The sequence below is a fragment of the Protomyctophum bolini genome, assembly GCF_963924005.1.
Source record: "Protomyctophum bolini genome assembly, chromosome: 18".
Taxonomy (NCBI): domain Eukaryota; kingdom Metazoa; phylum Chordata; class Actinopteri; order Myctophiformes; family Myctophidae; genus Protomyctophum; species Protomyctophum bolini.
This window is the reverse complement of record NC_137879.1, coordinates 29,576,223-29,593,195: the sequence shown is the minus strand read 5'-3', so window position 1 is coordinate 29,593,195 and position 16,973 is coordinate 29,576,223. Positions and strand designations below refer to the sequence as shown.

General features: G+C 43.7%; 1 protein-coding gene and 1 long non-coding RNA gene across 2 annotated transcripts; one reads left to right on the top strand and one right to left on the bottom strand.

Annotated features, from left to right (window-relative positions):
- Positions 1–230: 230 nt before the first annotated feature.
- On the top strand, positions 231–10,217 carry LOC308332672. The gene is made up of 3 exons (XR_013965734.1): positions 231–492; positions 8,038–8,223; positions 9,640–10,217. It is a non-coding gene; the product is annotated as an uncharacterized lncRNA (long non-coding RNA).
- tex47 (testis expressed 47) lies at positions 8,007–15,922 on the bottom strand. The gene is made up of 9 exons (XM_080788683.1): positions 15,808–15,922; positions 15,325–15,397; positions 14,346–14,449; positions 14,166–14,230; positions 13,686–13,764; positions 13,417–13,545; positions 12,996–13,143; positions 12,560–12,619; positions 8,007–8,189 (listed from the first exon to the last, which is right to left on the bottom strand). The coding sequence occupies exons 1-8, from the start codon at positions 15,895–15,897 to the stop codon at positions 12,582–12,584; spliced, it is 726 nt and encodes a 241-aa protein (XP_080644809.1). The 5' UTR covers positions 15,898–15,922; the 3' UTR covers positions 8,007–8,189; positions 12,560–12,581.
- Positions 15,923–16,973: the final 1,051 nt, after the last annotated feature.

Genomic DNA, 16,973 nt, shown 5'->3' with positions numbered 1-16,973 from the left:
TACATGAAATGTATGTAATATATCACAGGGCTATAGGACAAATAATGTTCATTAAAGTTGGGCAACGTGTCAAATGTTATTAGTCTTCATTATTTTAATTCGCAAGACATGCTTTTAAACTTGAACCCCGGAAGCATTTTCCTTGGCTCATCACTGATATGAACTCTGGGATGGTGCACACTCTTGTACAGTAGGTGGCGGTATGATCCGCCAATAAATCGAGAGAAGAATCATTAGCATTTCCCTTATCGTTCGGTGTTTAATCTGTTAGTTTACCTACTATCTGCTGATCATAATCATTTAACGTAGCGTGTTTAAAACACGATCTCAGAAATCCAAATTGATAAGCGCTACGTTATGTAACAATGTCTACAATCAAAGCATTGAAGGCGCTCGTTGCTGAGCGATTAGCCGCAGCTGCAGAAGACATTCTGGGAGCAGTGGAGAGAATAATAACGTTAGCAGAGAAAAGGATGTTGCACAACAATTCAGGTATGTGAAGGTCGCGATGCGACACGTTGTTGTTATATTAAAGTCTACTCGTGAATCAATTCACTATGGGTTATGTCCATTCTTGGACGTAAGACAGAAGAAATCTTATACACTCACGTTCTAATGGTATTAGAACGGGCTTTACGTCATGACGCAGTGCAAGTCCCTCCCCCGAGGCTATAAGTGCCTGCACTGCTGTCTGGACGTCATTCGTTTTCTTCTTCTGCGTTAAGACAGACAAGCTAAATCACAAGAGAAAGGCCCAACTTCCTTATATATCTCAACAGGACGAGTGGCCTCGGTTGCTCGGTACCACGAGGTGGAATTGGTGTTTTTTTTCTTAGTGTAAGCTACACTCACGAAGAAAAATAATAAAATAAGCTGTTTTTGTTTCCGTGATAGACCTACCAGCTCCGGACAAAACCAAAACTCAGCTTTCCAACGCAGGTAGGCAAAGCTAGGAGCAGCTAACCTGATAGCTAACGCTAGCCAGTTTGCAACAGGCTAACAATTAGCATTCTATTGTCCAGGCGCTAGGAGCCCACAGAGACAATTTCCAACACAGGTAGACAAAGCTAAGAGCAGCTAACTTGATAGCTAACGCTAGCCAGTCTGCAACATGCTAACAATTAGCATTCTATTGTCCAGGCGCTAGGAGCCCACAGAGACAATTTTCCAACACGGGTAGACAAAGCTAAGAGCAGCTAACTTGATAGCTAACGCTAGCCAGTCTGCAACATGCTGACAATTAGCATTCTATTGTCCAGGCGCTAGAAGCCCACAGCGACAATTTCCAACACGGGTAAGTAAACTAGCAGGGCTAGGAGCGGCTAACCTGATAGCTAACGCGAGCCAGTTTAGCAGCAGGCCAACAATTGGCATCCTACTGTCGAGGCACTAGATGCCCACAGAGACATTTTTTCTTTGCTGAGAACGTGGAATTCCGCAAGAAAATGGCAGAAAAGACGACAAAGTCCTGAGCGGCGGCCCGTCGCCAAAGTAGAGGGGCTGTTTTTCCTGCCACAGAAGCAATGCCGAGCAGACCACTGTGGCAACGCTATGCTAAGGATGGACCCGCACGACACGTGCGTCTACTGTACATCATTTTGGTTCTCACGGTATTGATGTATTGTTGTACTGTTCTCAATGCTCTGACTGTATTGTTGTATTGTTCTCAAATGCTCTGGCAATGTAAACGTTGTTTTCTCATGCCAATAAAGCCCTTTGAAATGAACTGAAAATGACTATAGGCAGGCCGAGGCGACGCTGAACGTCCCAGACCAATGCCAGAAATGTGTGACCATAGACCGCCACATGAAACTGAGGCGCGGAGACGTCTTAGTTTCGTTCATTTTCCCAGTGTTCTTTTGCCCAGGCACGGCGCAGTGGCCTCAGGCCGAGAGGACGCTAAGGTTAGCACCGGACTCGAATGTTCATACTGCTTTACCCCTAAGAGGAGCTGCTGCTGCACCGCACTTTATAAAGAATGTGTCGCTGAATACTCTGCCTCCCATGTCCCTCCCTTGGTTCAAATAAATTTGTGCAGAACGAACCAGCTGAATCATTGCCTGTACCCCTGTGTAAACATGCGGGATATGAGCCCACTACCGCGCCGATCGTTACAACGATCAGCGGCAGTGAGACAATACAACACGATGACAAAACCTCTAGCAGGTTTTGCCATCGTGAGACGGGGCCACCACGCCAAAATTTCTCAAAAGCACGATGGCAGAGCCTCTAACCAGAGGCACTGCCATCATGAGACGGGGCTACCACGCCAAATTTCTCAAAAGCACGATGGCAGAGCCTCTAACCAGAGGCACTGCCATCATGAGACGGGGCCGCCAGCCCGCCACGCCAACATTTTCAAAAGCATGATGGCAGAGCCTATAACCAAAGGCACTGCCATCATGAGACGGGACCACCACGCCAAAATCTTTGGCACGGTGCCCTCCAAAATGGATAGAATGCGTAGCACACGCACACCCATGGGTGGCGGGCAGTGTACAAGCTGCAATTCACTGCGGAACCACCCACGTTCGAGAAAGTAATATCCTCTCATGCGAATGGGCAGGCGGCCGAGATCCTTCGGACCAAAATACTCTCCCTATTAGGCAATAATGCCATTCGGGAAGTCCCCCTAAATCAACCGCTTTCCCAGATCCAAAGGACAGGGCGGATTCAGCCTCACTCAAACGGATCTACGGCCACCTTGTAGCCGCGGCAAGAGCCCTGAATGCCGAGGCCCTTTTTGTAGGGCTCCCTCACAGTGCTGACGGAGCTCATTGCTGCCGGTAAGAACAGCAGGAGGAATGCGGAGGGGCTGCGTCACCTACTACTAGAACCAGCCCCACCATATCGTCCGCCAACGGCGGGGCCCAGCCCTTCCGCCGGCTGAAAGAGGCAACACAAGAGTGCTCTGGAAGTTCCGTGCGGAGCAAGGACAGGCTCGTGCTTAGCCTGCCGACAGAGCGGCAGCTGGCCGCGCTCGCAACCAGCCAGTGCAGCCACGAGTACGTCCCCCAGAGGACTCCTCGTGGCAGAGGCTCTTACCGTGGATGGCGATGCGGATTGCGGACACGCTGGATAGCATGAATTTTGAAAGGACTGCTCAAAGGTTCAAACCCGATTCCGATCATAGAGGCCACGGGCCCCACGTCGGAACCGATGGTAAGGAAGAGGAAAATGTTAATGCCTACCGCAGAGCGGGAAAGAGACTACGAACATTCCTCTAGAACAAAGAAAGCTGTTGCTGTGTTGAATACCGCTGTGAAATGCGGCTGTGTACAAACCACAAATGTACAAAATCATGTCTAATAAAGCGCTTGATTGCATCGATGCCTCTTATATTAAAGACAAAACACAATGAAACAACAACTTCGAACCACATGACAGGGGCATGAGCCCACCGCGGAAAGAGTCGCTAGACTTCTCGACAGCGGTGGGACGGACGGCGTTTTGGCCTGTAGCGAGCAAAAGCTCGCCGCAGGCTGGAGACGTCGCGACCGCAAACTCCTCGCCAGCCCGATTAGGCGAGGAGAGGCTCCTAGGATAGGAGCACCACGACAGACGACAGTTACATCCCCAAGCCACTAGGGAATGCTGCCACTCGCAATGAATCCCATGCTAGGGAGCTCGTGTTTTTTAACAGTGGAAGCTATGTGGCGCGTCCCACTGGGTATTACTCACAGTGGAGACGGGTTACAAACTGCGATTTGTACAGTCACCACCCAAGTTCGGGAAGATAATTCTCTCTCAAATGGGGGGTAGGCAGCGGAAGTACGTCGGGCCGAGATCCTCGAACTACTGGCCAAAATAAATGAAAAAATAATATATATATATATATATATATATATATATATATATATAAATAAATAAAAGCTGTCAGAGAGGTTCCTTTTAGACCAACAACACGACGGTTTCTACAGCCGCTATTTTCTGGTCAAAAATAAAGGGGGGGGGGGGAACTACGACCTCCTGGATCTCAGAGCTCTCAACACATACCTCAGAATTTTCAAATTCAAAATGCTGACAGCAGCGACCCTACTGCGCTCTCTGCACCAGGGCGACCGGTACACCAAGCGGTATCGATCTCGAATACGATTTTTTTCCGTATCCCTATCTATCCACCACACAGGAAACTCCTGCGCTTTGGATGGGATGTCACTACCCCCCAGGGTATTCGTGAAATGCACTCAGGCGGCACTAGCTCCTCTGTGTCACCAAGGGACTCGTATTGTCTCCTCTATCTCCTGCTGTGCGCAAGTTAGCCAACAGAGGCGCTGCTTCACACGAGACTCGTGGTGGATCAGCTATCCTCCCTGGGCCTTTTACTATAAATCATGCGAAGAGCACGATGACGCCTGAGAGACGCATGAGATGGCATAGGCATAACATTGAATTCTCTCTCCTTCTCAGCCAGGCTGAGCCAAGAGGGTGGAACCGTTTCTCAAATGTGTGACACTTTTCAGGATCATGCGTCCGTCATTTCACTAAATACGTCTAGGCAGACTACATATGAGGCCATTCCAAGAATGGATGCGGTCTCTACGTTTCATTTTTCGCGCAGACGAAATGTAAGCCTGGGTATCGAGGCTAGTCTCTAGTCTACGTATTCCTTCCAACCACCGATATCAGGAGTCAGAGTGACAGTGGGGTGCGTTCAAGCACTCAATTGGTGGGAAAACAGAGCCACGCTTACAGAGGGCGTCCCTATGAGAATAGACACTTCCAGGAAAGTGGCTACTACGGACGCCAGCACGTCGGGGTGGGGTGCCACTGTCGACGAAATGGCAAACAGGGGGGTGCGGCGCTCTGAGAAACGCCCACATCAATTACCTCGAACTGATGGCAGTATTACTGGCACTGCGTCAGTTCGAACCATTTATTCATGGCCGCCATGTCCTAGAAAGGACGGACAACACTACTACGATGTGTTATATCAACAAGCAGGGCGGACTTTAGTCCAAGACCCTGCATCTACTAGCCTACAGACTAGTCACGTGGTGCGACACACACCTCCTTCGATCAGAGCCCGTCACGCCCCAGGGCTCCTGAATGCAGGAGCAGACCTGCTATCCAGGGGCCAGCTCCGCTACGCGGTTTGGTCTCTCCACCAAGAAGTGGCCGCTCAGTTATGGGACAGGTTTTTGGCATAGCCAAGGTGGACCTGTCTGAATCGGAAGAGAACACGAAGTGCCGTCCGTTCTTCTTCATCAAAGGGTGCTCGTCACTGGGACTGGATGCACTAACCCACAAGTGGCCGCAGGGCCTGTCTTTCCTCCCCTGTCACTAATACTTTTACAACTAAAGTTTTATCTCTATAAAAGTAATACGACCCACCTTGGACAGAGTGAGAACTCAGGGCCTAGAGGTGGCTCTCATAGCTCTGGCGTGGGGGTCGTGGAGGTCAGAGACATCCTCTCTCCTATGCGACCAGGCATGGCAGCTTCCGCTGTGGAAGGATCTGCTCACACAGACTGGATAAGGGTCTTTTCACCCTTGCCCTCAGACCCTGGATCTATGGGCCTGGCCCGTGAAAGGAACTTTTAAGTGCTGAGGGTTTGCCCCGAACGTGATGGCCACAATTCAGGGGCTAGGGCCCAGTCCACTAGGAAACAACACAATGTTGCCTGGAAGGTTTTCGAGCGATGGTGCAGGAAGACCAGGCCAGGAATAACCATTCCGGGCCTAAGTGAGGACGGCTCTGACCCTCCTACAGGGTCTGCTGGATGACGGGTAGTCCCAATCATCAATCAAGGTCAATCTGGTAGCTATGTCAGCATGTCATACTGGCATGGGGGATAAGGCCCTGGGTGAACACCCACTCATACGATAGTACATAAGAGGGGTTCGGAGGGACCGCCCGGTTACTCAGTCTCTGATTCCTTCCTGGGACCTGTCATTAGTGCTGAACGCTCTAACAAGGGCACCTTTCGAGTCATTGGATTCAGTAGGATGGAGATTCTTAATTTTAAAAGCCGTCCTTCTATTGGCTCTCACTACAGCTAAAAAAAAAAAAAAAAAAAAATATATATATATATATATATATATATATCTACAGAGCGATCTACAGGCGCTCTTGGTGAGCCCTGATTGCACTATCTTTAGTGGGGATAGAATGCGGGTCATGGTAAAACCAAACCTGGCCTTCATGCCCAAGAATTCCAACCTGGCTAGTGTTCCGGTGGACCTAAGGTCGTTCTATCCACCGCCACTTAGATGGAGGAGGACGAGAGGCTGCATCGTCTATGCCCAGTGCGGGCCCTACGAGTGTACATGGACAGGGTGGCTCCCTTCAGGAAGGGCAGCCAGATGTTTGTGGCCTGGGGTGCTAGCGTAAAGGGAGAACCGGTCACTAAGGTGCGGTTGTCCCAATGGATCATGGAGGCCATACAGATGGCTTACTCCACGGCTGGGTCAGTGCCACCAGTGGGGTTAAGGGCACACTCCACCAGAGGTATTTCGACATCCTGGGCGCTCTACGAAGGTATCTCGATACAGGATGTCTGTACGACGGCAAGTTGGTCCTCGCCTTCGACTTTTGCTAGGTTCTATAACCTGGATGTAACAGAACCTAATGTGGCACATGCGATCCTGCAGGTTGCTTCCCGGTGAGGCATGTCCTTTAAGATATATATATATATATATATATATATATATATATAAATAAGGGAAGCGAGTATATAATATATATGTATATGTACGTATATATGTATATATGTAAACACATAAGTGAATAAACAGTCAACCTAGCTCTATATACCTTGAAGCCTGTATATTAGCGACTAGGATAAGACTGAGGCCAGAACTCATGAGACGGCTGGGACCGTCAGTGGTTAGGCCTCGGGGCACGTAAGATGACGTGGTTCATCGGCTCCTTAAGGTATAGGAACAGGGACCATGTGGACGGGTCCATTTGGTTCCGCCTCTTATCAAAGTCAAAAGGTCGGTGACCTTCTGACCTCGAAATGGTTGTCTCATAGCCTAGGGGACGTGACCGTCACGCCTGTGACGTCACAGTCCGGGGACACACATGAGGACGGGTGTGTACTTCAGTGATTTGAAGGGAGTTTATTAGGTCTCCCATAGTGAATTGATTCACGAGTAGACTTTAATATAACTGGAGGTTATGCAATAACCATGGTTATATAAAGGATATGAGTGAATCAATTCACCAAATTGCCCTTCTAGCTTGTTAACGGCAGAAGGAGAAAGTATTACCGAATGACGTCCAGACAGCAGTGCAGGCACTTATAGCCTCGGGGGAGGGACTTGCACTGCGTCATGACGTAAAGCCCGTTCTAATACCATTAGAACGTGAGTGTATAAGATTTCTTCTGTCTTACGTCCAAGAATGGACATAACCCATAGTGAATTGATTCACTCATATCCTTTATATAACCATGGTTATTGCATAACCTCCAGTTGTTTGCTGTCTGTTGTTTTTGGCGACTCTTGGAGAGCGACACCGTCGCACTACGAAGTATAAATCGTTGCCACTTTGTTATTGTAAACAAACAACACGACATCCGTCCTATGCTATGGGAGTTGAAATACGATAAAGATACTATAGTGTAAGTGCTGCTGTCCTGTAAAACCAAGCTTTAGGCCTAATGTAAATGTGTCAACAACACATGGAAGCATGCAAGGAATCCTCCCCATCATGACAGTCATGTTTCAGGGCTAGGAGGACTCCTCTAATTTAGCAGTAACTTGTTGGCCTCTGTTATTCAGAGCACAGAGCAGAAATGTTCTGTTCAATAACATTTCTTGTTGGACAGAAAAGGGGACCCCATTGCTTTCCCCAACTTCCCCAAGGTCATTTTTTCGGATGCAGAATGTGCATTTCAGATGTTAATGTGTTGGATCACCAGCAAGGCATAAAACAATTTACACACAATATCTTTTGGAATTGTTAACTTCAGATTCAGATACCTTTATTTGCCATTGTGTAAAACACATAGGAATTTGTTTTGACATTGACAACTGCCTTTTTCAAGGGATTTCATTTGCTGCTCTAATTCTGTGTATAATGAACTCCAGAGATGTCACCTAAGAAGCAGAAGACAGTTGTCTACAAGAGACTAACAATGGTTGCTGAAGAGATATTCAGGATCCTGGAAATGATGCTGGCTGAATGTGAGGCAGATGTGTCTCACTCACAACAGCGAGAGATAAACCACCAATGGAAACTGCTGGATCACAGACAGACACATTTACACAAAGCAGGTCTGTTAATTAATTGGCTCATTGAATAATCATTGATTGATTGATTAATGTATTAACAGATTGGAGAATTACAGTACATTTCAAGCACAACTCAATACAAAACTGTTAACTGTGGACGATACCATAAAGTATTGCACTTGTTTACAATAGGGCCCACCATGTTCAATTCATCATAACAATTAGAGACATACAAATATATTCTTCTATATAGCTAAAAACAGGAAATCATCATAGAGGAGGTAAAAAGGTGGTGGGGGGGGGGGGGGGGGGGGACAATGAGGGGAAAAAGGGGTGGGGGATTCAAGTTTTACGGGGCCAGTTTCGAATTGCAGCCGTCATCATTATGAGTGGCTTCATTCATGGCCAAAACAATTAAATTTGATCTGGAGCTGTGCTTCTCAATAGAGGTGCTCCGATCAGGTTTTTCGGGACCAATCCGGATCACCGCTAGTTTTTCTCACGATCAGTCAATACCAATCCTGTGTGTAAGGGGGAAAATTTGAATATTTCCAAAATTATTATATGTCAAAACCCACGTCCGAACGGTTCCTGTGTGTGTGGGGAAGAAGGGGAGAATGTTTGGGCCTGTCACAAAGATGCAAAACAATATTTTACTATATTTTACAATATATCTGATTGAATTTTATAATATAAAAGATATATAGTATAAAGATATATAGTATAAAAGTATATTTAGAGTAGTATATTTATAGTATAAAAGATTGGTTTCTCCAGATCGGGTAAATTGCTGATCATTGATCGAGTGAAAATCGCCCGAACACAGATCGGTGACTGATCGATCGGAGCACCTCTACTACTCAACCTTTTTTAGGCCACTGCATGCCCCCCTATTCAATATCCATGTCCCTTACCACACCCTCCACAGCCAAATAACATTTAATCTAATAAGAGAAGGAAGCGCTGCATGGATCCAAGTGGCTTAATCTACAGGTCCTTTTTTAGTGGAAGGCATACGGTATATGAAAGCACATATTAGATCTATTTTATTTAACATCTAATTCAATACCAGATGACTGATTTTATATTACCGGTAATACTAAATAATAATAAGTAGTAGGCTGATAATCATATTCCAATCCAACAGTCCACTTTAAACAAGTAGCTATTATGAATTGGAAAGTCAAACTGTAATTAGGTCTCATTACAAACAGAATAAAAAAAGGTAATGATTTTACACAGTTTTGAGTGTACGGAGGCTACCTTTAATTGTGCATTTAGTTTCCTTTTGACTGCAGAAAGTCAAAAGAAAAATCACCCCCAAACTTGGGTAACATCCAAATACTTGTGCAGTGCAGCCAGCTGAGTAAACTAATCCCATTGTAGGTCACTAAGGTGAATACATCAGGTACAGGAATTAATTTGGATGCTGAAATGTTTTTGGTCTGTCTTCTCCAGACAGAGTGGATCCCACAGGGTCTACCTCTGAAAAGGAGGTTACCCCAGAGAAGGAGCACCGCGAGGAGACAACATTCCCTAATCAGTATCAGGAAAACACGGATCCCCTACATGTTAAAGAGTTACCTAAGGAGTTACAAAAAGAGCATGAAAGAGAGGTCCTAGTGTTTTCAGAACAACCTGGTAATGATCAGGACCTTTCTTCAAACTGTTCTGAAGTCCTGGGAGAAAACGGGGACAGCGACAAAGAGCAGCATGGGCATCCACAGTCTTTGAAATTAAAGAAAAGAAAGAGACAGAAAATAAGCCAGGGCACCGAGTGCTGTGAAATGTGCGGTAGGTCTTTCGGCAAAGGTCTTTTCATGCAGAATTCTCAAAAACATATGAGGCAACATGGCACCAAAATTTCAAGTCAGAATTCAGGTAAAGGCCGTTGCAGAGTTTGCGGGAAGTCTTTCCGGTATAAACGCTCTTTTCTCAAACATGTGCTGAAACATGAGCAGAACACTGACCTCTGCGGGGTCTGTGGGAAACATCTTGAGTCGGGTGAGAGCTTGAGGCTGCACTTGAAAACTCACAATGAGGAAAACAGCTGCAGGGATCCAGCCACTGCAGAAGATCAACAGTCAGATTATCCAAACTGTTCTGAAGCTGAATGTGAGGTTAGTGACAATGATGAGGAATCAGACTGGAAGGGAAGTGAGGAATCTCAGAGTTATGGCGATGACAGTGATGAAGATGGACCAAAGGAACCAGCTCGGTTAGCAAAACTAAAGTCAATGAAGAGAGCACAAATATCCAACAAGGTAAAATCTAAGAACAAGGAAAGCAATGAGTCATCTCTCTTGAAATACAGTTGTAAAGTATGTGAAAAGTCTTTCTGCTATAGAGCCTCTTTTTTGAAGCACGTACAAGAAGAAGAGACGGATGCCAATCTGTGTGGCATTTGTGGGAAACATTTTGAATCTGAAGAGAGTTTGAGACTTCACTTGCAAACCTACATTACAACAAATGATTGTGAAGTTTGTGGAAAACACTTTGAGGGGCATAGACAGCTAGAAATGCACTTAAGGACCCACACAGGGGAAAAGCCCTATATTTGTTCTGTTTGCGGAAAGGCATTCGCTCAAAATGGAAATCTGATGGGACACATGAGAGTACACACAGGGGAGAAACCATATGTTTGCAGCATCTGTGGCCAGGGCTTCAGCTTTAAAGAATACATGATGGCTCATATGAGAATTCACACTGGAGAGAAACCATTTCTTTGCAGTGTATGCGGCAAAGGCTTCAGACAGCGAGGCACTCTGAAAACCCACACAATGATCCATACAGGACAGTCAACTCATAGCTGCAGTGTATGTGGGAAAAAGTTCTACAAAAGCGGAGCTCTGAAAATTCATATGAGGACTCATACGGGAGAGAAGCCATACTTGTGCAATGTTTGTGGCAAGAGATTCAGCGCAAGCGGCTCGTTGACAAAACACATGGGTGTTCATGAAGGGGAAAGAGCTCATGGCTGCAGTGTGTGTCCTAAAACATTTGTACAGAAAGAGCATCTTAAAAGGCACATTCAGATTCACAGGGGCGAAACCTCACAACTAACATGTCTGTAATGGTGGTAAGGGTGAAATATGGTTTTCTTACAAGGTTGTAAAGTCAACATAAGAAACTAGGACTAGCAAATTCCCAACATTACCTCTATATACTCATACTTTAATGCAGTGGTTGAATGTGAAAACTGTATCCTCCCTTCCTGTTTTTAAACTGTGACAATGTCCTTGTTCACACTTTATTTTTGCAAAACAGCGATCTTGACATCAGACATTATCAGGTTGATGTAACGGCCGAAACTAATCTGTTTCGAATGTTGGTTTTCTACAATTCCAATACAATAGAATAGAGATTTTATCTTTCAATGTGGATTATATTGTTTGTTACAATTGCATAACTATGACATAACTATCAACTGAAATGTACATCAACGTGACAAACAGACAATTCTGGGGATCGTGGACAATACAGAGACAGTCCAGGTGGAGCCTGTAATCAAACAGAAAATAGTGGCCATGTATTAGAACTTTCAAGTCTGGTGAGCGTTGGCTTGAAATTATCTGATGGTATCTCCTAACTAAGAGATTACTCTTTGCTGTGAAGCTATAATGTGGCATGTTGTTTAATAGCTTGTAGTTTAGTTCTTTTTGGCAAGCAACACCATTGTGTGATGGAGCATAAACTAAGCTGAAATCAGTCATATTCTAGGTGCATTGGTGGAGGGAGGCCATTCTGCAGAGACTTGGCTTACATTCTGTTTTTAATCAGTAAATCAGACAGTGGTTCCCAAACACTGGGTCGGGACCCATATGTGTGTTGCGGACACATTGTTTATAGGCCCCTTTATTTTTTTGTTTCCTACATTTAGTTCTTAAATATTATTATTTCAAAACATTAAAAAAATACTTTAGCCAAAAAAGCACAATATTTCATGCATTAAAAACAAATGGAATGTTATTCCCCCCCCCCCCCCCAGTAATTTCATGAAGAAATAAAAGAAAAACCAAAGAAATTCCATAAATTAGAAAACAAATGTTCAAAGAGTAGTGAAAATAGCCGATCTACGAAGGGACGCGTTGTGAGTTTCACTACTTTGGGTCCCGGGGAGACATCAAATTTCTCTTTTCTGTCACAGGCTAAAAAGTTTGGGAACCACTGCTGTAGTGTACTGTACTGTAAACAATATTGAGATGCTTGTCAGAGCATGAAACAACCGACGTATCATGCAGTGAAACATAGTATAGGTATCATGCAATATAAATTAAAGGTGATACATTTTACTTTCAGATTTCATGCACATGGATTAAAGGATGTATAAAGTATGGATTCTTAAGTGATACATGCTGCTGTGCTGACAGATACTTACCTTTAATCGTATAGCCACGCTGTTAAACTGTGTTTGGACAGCCGCTTCCAAACACATGTCCTTGAAGCAATCCAAATAACACAATGTATAGTTCAGTGTAAATTGGAGTAATGTAATTCTCTTTGCCCTTTTTGTGCACTGATATGACTATACAAATTTACTCCGAAAGCTGCTGGCTTTCGGAGTAAATCTTTAACCATATCTAAGTAAATGCCCATAGTATTGTCCAATATGTGGAGTATCAATCAAATTTAATTAACAATAAATGAACAAAAATTTAAAAAATAAATAAATAGCTAAATAAATAACCATGTATGTTGAGCAGGTCAATGAAGCCCTACTGATATGTCTTATCTCATTAAGAGCTCTTCTCATGTTGTAACAATAACAGAAAGATTCTGTCTGTAGTGCTTTATATTAACACTCAAAGCCTTACCAGAGTCCATGTGGATGTTGAGTGGTGTGTGGTACATATGCAGGTATTGTTGTGGGCTGAGAGGCTCTGCTCTGGCCAAAAGCTGCAACACGTCCTCTTGAGGCACAATCAGTTCTGGGACCTCGTCAAGCACCGACCCTGGAAGAGACTTGGCAATGATTGAAAATAATATATTTTTAATGTTTTGCAACATATAGATCTGATTTATTTTCTTTATTTTCCTGGCTATATTAAAGAGTATCTGTGTAGGTTTATTATAGCCGTGATGGTAAGAAATGTGCTACAAAAATGAAAGATTACAAAGCGTTTAGAATATGAAGATATTTTTTGCTCTTTATTATTTATAATACAGAATATTATGAAGCCCAGAAGAGAAGCAAGCTGCTGGAACAATATGGCTCCTATGGGTAAAGAAACACACCTTCTTGGCTATTTCGGGGTGTTTGCCTAGCTTGCAGAGCAAGGAATGAACTGAGCACACCAGACTCTCTGTGCTTTTCTCCTCACCCTCAGAGTCGGCCCCAAGTGTCCTAGTCTCCATGTCCAGAACCTTCAATGATCAATCAGTCAGTCAATCAAACTAAATTATTAAATGTAATTATGATAAGGATATTATTAATTCATATAAAAGACATTTTAGATGTTTCACAAAAACACGGTAATGGAAGACTAAAAAGATATAAATGACACCTTGTAGCTCCATTGTTGGAACAGTCGGCTTGGGAGATCGTGTGCCATGAGCAGAATCCTGGGAGCCTCCACCAAGGTACTACAACAGGATGGGGATAGAATTGAATTGAGCACGGCATGCTCAACATCAAAACTTTGGGAAATATTTTTCCATCTTGTGCTTGCACTTGCAAACAGGTGCAGACTTTAGAAGATGTTGCTTCAAGGAAAATGTGTAATTGAGTGTCACCGTCACACTGACTCGCACTGTGTAGGCCCTACACTGTAGGACATATCTGCACTCAGGAAATATTCAGTAGTCATGAATGGCTTCAAATTTTCAATGGTCAGTGTTAAAGTTCAAACCACAATTCTGCAGCCAATGTTACCTGTGGTTTCAAGACACCATACAGGTATACATCATCATAAATAATTTTCACTACTCCTGACACCTATTACACACGTCAGATAACTCAGGTCAATACAAGAGCATAGCTTTACCAGTCTGCCTGTTGCTGTTTCTCACTCAGGTTCCGTAGCAGTGAAAGCAGCACATCACTGGAGGACTAAAAGTTAAGAGAATCAAATCAATGAGTTTTAAGGCTGATATCTCGTATAATGAACTATTAACATTTGTCATAGAAAAATATCTTTAAGTAGGTATATCTGGTCCAAACATACCTCAACGACATGGAGTATACATGATGGGTAAATCAAAAGCAAGCCTGTGATACTGTCTCCTTGGTGTTGCCTCTGCAAGTGAAGGTTCACCTCCTCATAATGTGCTGCACGGAAATATGCAATCACTCAGTTATCAGTTAAACGGGTAAATTCAGAGTAAATGAGATGCTTCTCTATTCAGTTCTCATTAGCCTGTTGTCTTTTTTATTAGCTTTTTTCATTTGAATTACTATTATTACTTATGCTGCTCCAATATCTGAAGAAGCCAAACAACAATAACGTTCTTGTTAGTAATGTTTAATGTACACAAGATGAAAGCATCCCTATTCTGGGGACGACCATTTGTTGAAAATAATAACAAGCTCACAAGAGAGAAATGGAGTATGCCAAGTATGAATGGTAAATGGTGCATTTATATAGTGCCTTTATCCAAGGCACATTACAGAGATTGTGCATTAAATTCACCCATTCACACACCGATGCCAGAGGAAACCATGCAAGGCACCAACCTGCACATTGGGAGCAATTACGGGGTCAGACACTTCGACACTAACTCTGGGGGAGCCCGGGTTCGAACTGGGAACTTTGCGGTTGCCTATCCGGTCACATTACCCCTGAGCCACTGCCGCCCCATAGCATGCGTGCGTGCATGCGTGCGTCTGTGTGTGTATGGATGTGTTATCATCAAAGAGAATTCCATCATATTTTATAGTCCCTTCCCTACAATGTCCTGGATTATTACATGGGATTTATTATGGCGTCACACTCAGACCAATGCAAATTCATCCTGAGGTTGATGTTGATGATGGAGAACACAATAGTGAAGCCTTTGAACATGGAACATATAGTTTAAGCCTATACGGTATGTTGTCCTACAACAGTGTTAATGAAAAGAATGGGATGAATAGGCTTATATAGTATACAGTTAGTAGTCTTAATAGTTTTCAAATGTGGCTCAATGCAGTGGCGACCTGCTGACCTCCCAATTCTGTCCTTTTAGTGATTTGCTGCGGGAGGTCTGCCACGACTATCAGTCGATGTAACAGGAATTTCTGGAAAGACAGAGAGAGAATGGTTACGAGAGGCCCTGTCAAGTGGGAGGACAGGAATTAAGTATGAAGAATAACAGTGCATGTTGGTTAAATCACCATGTTCTGTGGTACACACACACACACACACACACACACACACACACACACACACACACACACACACACACTGATTATATTAACATGATCACAGTCCTATAATATTACACCTAACACCACTTTTGTCAAAATGCCAGTAACTGTCTGTTTGGATTATTTTCTGATTGATATATAGGTATATATTACTCAAGTCTCAGAATAAGGTTTGTCACACAGAGATGCAACAAATTATGAAAATAAATGGGTATAACACAACATTTGAACTTCGTAATAATGTATTGCTGCTGTTTGCTTTGCTTGAAAATCATACAAACCGGCTCTTCCTCTGCATACAATAGCTTCCTCTGTGCCATAAGCTGGTGAAATAAGCTAGTCCCAGGTTCCTTCTCTTTGCTTTTCTCCATTTCCCCGACTCTTTCTCCCTCTTTGAGCGAGTGATTATAGGAACAGCAGTGTCCGACCGCCCTCCCTCACTAGACTTGTGTTTACCTCTTTCATAAAAGCTTATATCCTGGATACCTGCCATTGTTTCCCCATGGTGCTATAAAACCAAGCCTCCCACTCTGTGCTGCAACAGGACACAGTTGTCCCCAGACAGACTTGGATAGGTGATGTTGGTAGGTGGGCGGAGGAAGAACATATTAAGCAGTGGTGGAAAAAGTAGGCTTTAAGTAAAAGTATCAATACTGCAATATATAATATTGTACTTAAATACATTACTTGAGTAGCCTACATGTTTGTAGGCTATATAGTTACCTTACACCACTGATTCCCCATTTTCAAATGTTTTATTGTATTTTGACACTTGCTTTGGCAATGTAAACGTACGCTTTCTCATGCCAATACAGCTCCTTTGAATTGAAATTGTAGCCTGTCCTAATGCCACTTTATGCAACGCCTGAAAATCATGCAGTTCTGCCTGCATGGTCAGCAAGAAACACAAACCTTTCTCATTGTCCGGTTAGACTCTTCAAACAGTGACACTTGCTCTTGAAATGTCTGGTTCCAATATTCTAAAGGACCGTTATCAGCTTTGTGCGATCTGGAAGCCATGATTGACATCTAGGGGTGTTTACACTGTTTGGGTTTGTTACCTAGCAACAACAACAATTTCTTGAACAAGCACATGCCACAGGCGGATAAATTGCCTGAGTAGGTCTAATAATAACATGGTGGTTGTAGTAAATGATCGATATTGTGTAGAAAATTTGCAAAAACTATTTAACATGGTTTTCCATTATATTATACCATTAATACCAAATGTTACATTGTAACATGCATATGCAGTGTTTCTCTTAACAGTTTGTAATTGCTTTGCCTTTGTCCGTCCCTATATCGAGAATAAAAACAAACAATTTTGACCAATTTTGTTAATTATGTACTTTTTTGTATCAAACTGTTTATTTCTGTATGACCAGTGAGTGACCACTAGATGATGCCAAACTTCAACATTCTGTGACTGTGTGTGTGCTGCTGGGTG